Source organism: Mercenaria mercenaria, chromosome 12 (assembly GCF_021730395.1).
Source record: "Mercenaria mercenaria strain notata chromosome 12, MADL_Memer_1, whole genome shotgun sequence".
Taxonomy (NCBI): domain Eukaryota; kingdom Metazoa; phylum Mollusca; class Bivalvia; order Venerida; family Veneridae; genus Mercenaria; species Mercenaria mercenaria.
Genome location: NC_069372.1, coordinates 4,837,328 through 4,841,971, shown reverse-complemented (window position 1 = coordinate 4,841,971; position 4,644 = coordinate 4,837,328). Strand labels below are relative to the sequence as shown.

Sequence of the window (4,644 nt, the reverse complement as noted above, 5' to 3'; positions counted from 1 at the left end):
AAGTTCTAATTTTGGAATGTTAAAAAGCATGTATTTATTAGCAATTATAAATTTTCTAACATTCGAATCTACGCTTCATTATTCGTTTTTATTTGCTTCGATGAGTTACCACAAACGAAAAATTCATCAACAACATAAACTACTGTTTTGACTGGCGGCTTATGATCTATTTGAGGCATCAATTTTCATAAAATTGGTTTTATATACCACCGTTCAAGAAAACGATATAAATGTGCGGTATGAATATCATTTTTCCAATAATAGCTTACTTACGTTTTAATTTACTAGTTTATAGGCGATCAAATTATAGCTTTTATGTAAGCATAAAACCTTATAAATAGAACCAGCTCAGTGAACCGTTCAGTTCTGTGTATATATATAGGAAACAAAATTATGAGTTATGAAGAACGGAGGTAAGGTTTCTGTTTATCATAGGATAAGCGTTTAGCATTTTATCTAACAGAGTGACATCAGACAGATATATGGTAAATCGGTTATGAATTTTTAATAACGCATTAACTTTGTACCTTAAACAAATTCGTTCCATTGAGTAAATAAACACTAAAATATTGAAAACGAAAGAGAACTCGTATCATAATACACTTTGTATTTTATCAAGGACTGACTCATGTAACGCACGTCATGGTATACGTAGTAGTAGTTGTATATATGAGCCGCGCCATGAGAAATCCAACATAGTGGCTTTGCGACCAGCATGGATCCAGACCAGCATGCGCATCCGCGCTGTCTGGTCAGGATCCATGCTGTTCGTTAACGGTTTTTCTAATTGCAATAGGCTTTGAAAGCGAACAGTCTGGATCCATGCTGGTCGCAAAGCCACTATGTTGGTTTTCTCATGGCGCGGCTCATATGTTAGTGAAACGAGTCAAATGTTTGAATATATTTAAGATTCAGAAAAGATAACGTCATGGAATTTCAATCTTCGGGATAGAGCAAATATAACAAATGGTTGTATGCTCAGTATATGCTCGGAAAAATATCTAACTGGATAAATTATCTTTTATTACAGTTTCCTGGAGAAAGCAAACTTAGATTAAGATCACATTTACCAGGTACTAAACGATCTAAAAGTGATGGATAAATTATCGCAAGAACTTATAGCTACAGATCAGCGAATCAGAGTTAACAAAGACACTGAAGTACGAAGAATTCAAAGATCTATAGAGAAAACAATTACCACTATACTCGAAAGAGTAAAATTGATAGACAAACGACTATCGTTAAGATTGCGAAAAGTAGGAAGCTTTTATGACGGACTTAAGATCGGTCTTCCCGACGAGTTCGATTTTCTAGCAGAGTTGGTTGAACTAAAGGAGGGACAAGATGTTATAGTTAGATCTACAGGTTTCAACGGAACACGGAATTTGTGGAAAACAACACAAGGAAAATCCGGAAGACGAAAGATTCAGTATGTTGGAAAGACATTGTGTGACATGGATGATACAGATGAACAAGACGAAGCCTGGATGAAGCAAGTTGGAACAAAGAGAAATCCTGAATATATAATTGATTGTATTTCAGTGAAGAACACATTTTATTCTGCTGTTCTTAAAGTGGTTAGGGCATTTACATCAGAAGATTTACCGAGATATCTAACTGTCGGCGAAGAGCCGACATTTATCCATGGTCCTGCCGTAACACTGGAGTTCATCTGGCATGGAAGAAGGTACAAGAACCTGAAAATAAGTGTTGACTTGACAATCTGTATTAAAGCAGACAACTGGAAGACGTGTTTTGATACTTTCGAATGGATATTAGAAGATAGTTGTATCTCTCAAACGCTCAGCAATGCACTTGACAGAGATGGGTACCATTTAACTCCGTATATATCTGAAAGAGGACATTCATGTCAATGGAGGGTTTCAACATCTTACACGGAACATCTATTGATGGAAAGTTTTGATTTTGAATCAAAATTGAAGATCGCAATTCGCTGTCTGAAGCATGAAAGAGATCAGTACATTGACACGCTACCTGAACCTACCGAGATGTTAGATCAAAAATTTGCAAATGTGGTTCAGTTTGTGAGGCTCTATCAAGGAGAGGACGAAGAACAACAACTTATCTCATCTTATATGATAAAAACAACAGCATTTACAACGTTAGGGTTACTGACTAGCAAATGGTTTGACAGAATTCCAATATCAATAATGTATACGTACTTTATAACACGACTTTATACATCAATCAAATTTAATGCGCTACGGATGTTTTTCATAAGTGATTACAAACTTCGGGTGCCGGAGTTCGGTGAAATTTTACCCGGATTTAAAGCACTTGTTGACTCAGTCTCTGAAGAAGATGTGCCAAAATTTGACTTGTTAAGATGCATTCAAGTTGACACTGAACAATGCAGTGATGAAGAGCTTGAATTTATATATACATACGATACGTTTAAACAAATGAAGATCGATGTTCATAGACATTACAATTTCTGGTGGAAAAGTTGGAAAGCATACACTGTTAAAGACGTTTCAGTAAGTAAGTTTAAATGGTGACAGATTGTTTTCAAATTTGACACTGTGATAGTTTAGAGCAATGAAAACATTTACGTAATGAGATATCAGTTTCGTGCATATGGTGTTTGTTTTTGTGCTGGTTCAGCTGAATTATCTCCCTTTGTCATGAAAAGTTATAATTAAATGAAATAAATTGTCAAAGGAAAAACATAATCTAATGCAACGAGCATCAAACTTTTCGTTTTACATTGTATTTTGAAAATGCTCTTCTATAACTGAAAAAAATAAAATAATTCATGTTGTCTAACAAGAATTTTCATTATTCCAACAGATTTCACCTTTCTGATGGGTTATTTCAGTTTCAAAGATAGTATCAATCATTTATTATATACAGTGAAACACCGCTCGCTCGAGCATCGATGACTCGAGTACCCTGGCTCGCTCGAGCAGTTCATGTGGTCCCGGTCGATTTCCTTCTATTTTCTATGTGAAATTACCACGGCTGGGTCGAGCACCGATAACTCGATCACTCGAGCATGACATCTGGTCCCTGTGTATTAATTTACTCTTTGTTGCTTCTGGCAAACTCGAGCAGAGGTGTCAAAATTGTTCACACCTTCGGTGGTCAGAATTTATTGGTTTATTAAAAATGTCCACACACCGTGAGAATTGCGTGGTCTACTCCACGACTATCCTTAATGTTTGTTTGTTGGTATATTTGATCTGATAATGAGATTAATTATTGACAAAAGTTTTATTGGTCAGATATAGATGAATTACTGATTACTTAAATTTTCTTTTCTGCGGGATCGAGAAGACTGTCATGAGATCTTTGTATTTTAATCAGCAGTTGTTTGCACGCAAATGAAGGAAATAATATAGCCTTTTCATAAAATTGAGAAAATAATTTTGATATGCACTTGTTCATAAATAAAAATAAAAAGTCCTAGTTGTTTCTTCGCATGTGCCATTTACAAATTACGTATTGAAACGTCTATCAATATGTTTTTGTTTTGTTTTTTGAAAATGTCACAAGCATGTTATTATTACGCATCATCGTTTACTTTACAAATGGTCGCGATGACAATTGATATTGGTAAAACAAACTTCAATTTTCTTCTTATGTTGGTCAATGTTCGAGTCGTTCGAAACCATGGATAACTCGAGCATTTTGCTCATCCCCTTGCGACCTCGAGCGAGCGGTGTTTTACTGTAACAGTTATACCGGTACTTTACATTTATTATATAACAGTTATACTTTACAATTTTATTTTCAACATAATGGAACTATGTGGAAATTAATTAATTTAACGAACAAAGTTGTAGACTTAATTTTATGTATGATTACAAAAGATGAAACACTTGTTGAGTGTATGCATGGTTGTGTCTATAACGTATATGTACACAAAACATGAACAAATGAAAACGATAGACAACAAAGACAAAACAAACATACAAAGGATCATAGTGGGACACTGCCAACAACACCTGGGAGTTTACACCTATTAATGGTGCGCCAAACCTCATTCTCAATACCAACAATGGTCTAAAGTTAAATGACAATGCAAATACGCAGTACAGAGAATAATGACAGGAAAATGTACTTCACCCACTATAACGTCGATTGGGGTATTACCGGCCGGGACATTTTGATAAACATCTCCTCAAAGTCCGTTGTGATGTTTGAATTGTTTAATACACTGATCATGAGTTTTTAAACGTTTTTCCAAAGTATTTACAAAGAATAATAAAATGTTGCACTAAACAAACCGCATATTTATAGTTAATCTACTTCTAGATATTATTGATAAAACTTCGAAACTACAGTTTTGCAAATATTTACATAAGTATATGTATTATGATATGCTTGAAAAGTAGCTTTTCATATTTGCAGTTTCTTTTGGAAACCTGTAAAATGATATGAAAGAGAACAAAGATTAAATGTATTGCTTGGTTATTTGGTTTATACTAAATATGGTGTAAACATAGATGTGACTTTAAAGTAAAAGTGAACTTCCAAGAACTTCCTTGATTTATCTTCTTGAAGCAATGATTTGCATATTTGTGTCCAAACATACATCCATCCACGTTACATCACTAAATTATTGACTCCGGTAGTAAATATTCTCAACAGTACTTGTACACACAACGGTAACAAAATATC

At 34.5% G+C, this 4,644-nt stretch overlaps 1 protein-coding gene across 2 annotated transcripts; it reads left to right on the top strand.

Moving 5' to 3' along the window:
- Nucleotides 1-297: 297 nt before the first annotated feature.
- LOC123534357 (uncharacterized) lies at nt 298-4,343 on the top strand. 2 transcript variants are annotated; one of them, XM_045316581.2, is made up of 2 exons: nt 298-413; nt 1,031-4,343. In XM_045316581.2, the coding sequence occupies exon 2, from the start codon at nt 1,095-1,097 to the stop codon at nt 2,517-2,519; it is 1,425 nt and encodes a 474-aa protein (XP_045172516.2). In that variant the 5' UTR covers nt 298-413; nt 1,031-1,094; the 3' UTR covers nt 2,520-4,343. The 2 variants fall into 2 exon arrangements, with proteins under 2 accessions (XP_045172516.2, XP_045172517.2); XM_045316582.2 differs by having other exon boundaries at nt 403-485.
- The last annotated feature ends 301 nt before the right edge of the window (nt 4,344-4,644 follow it).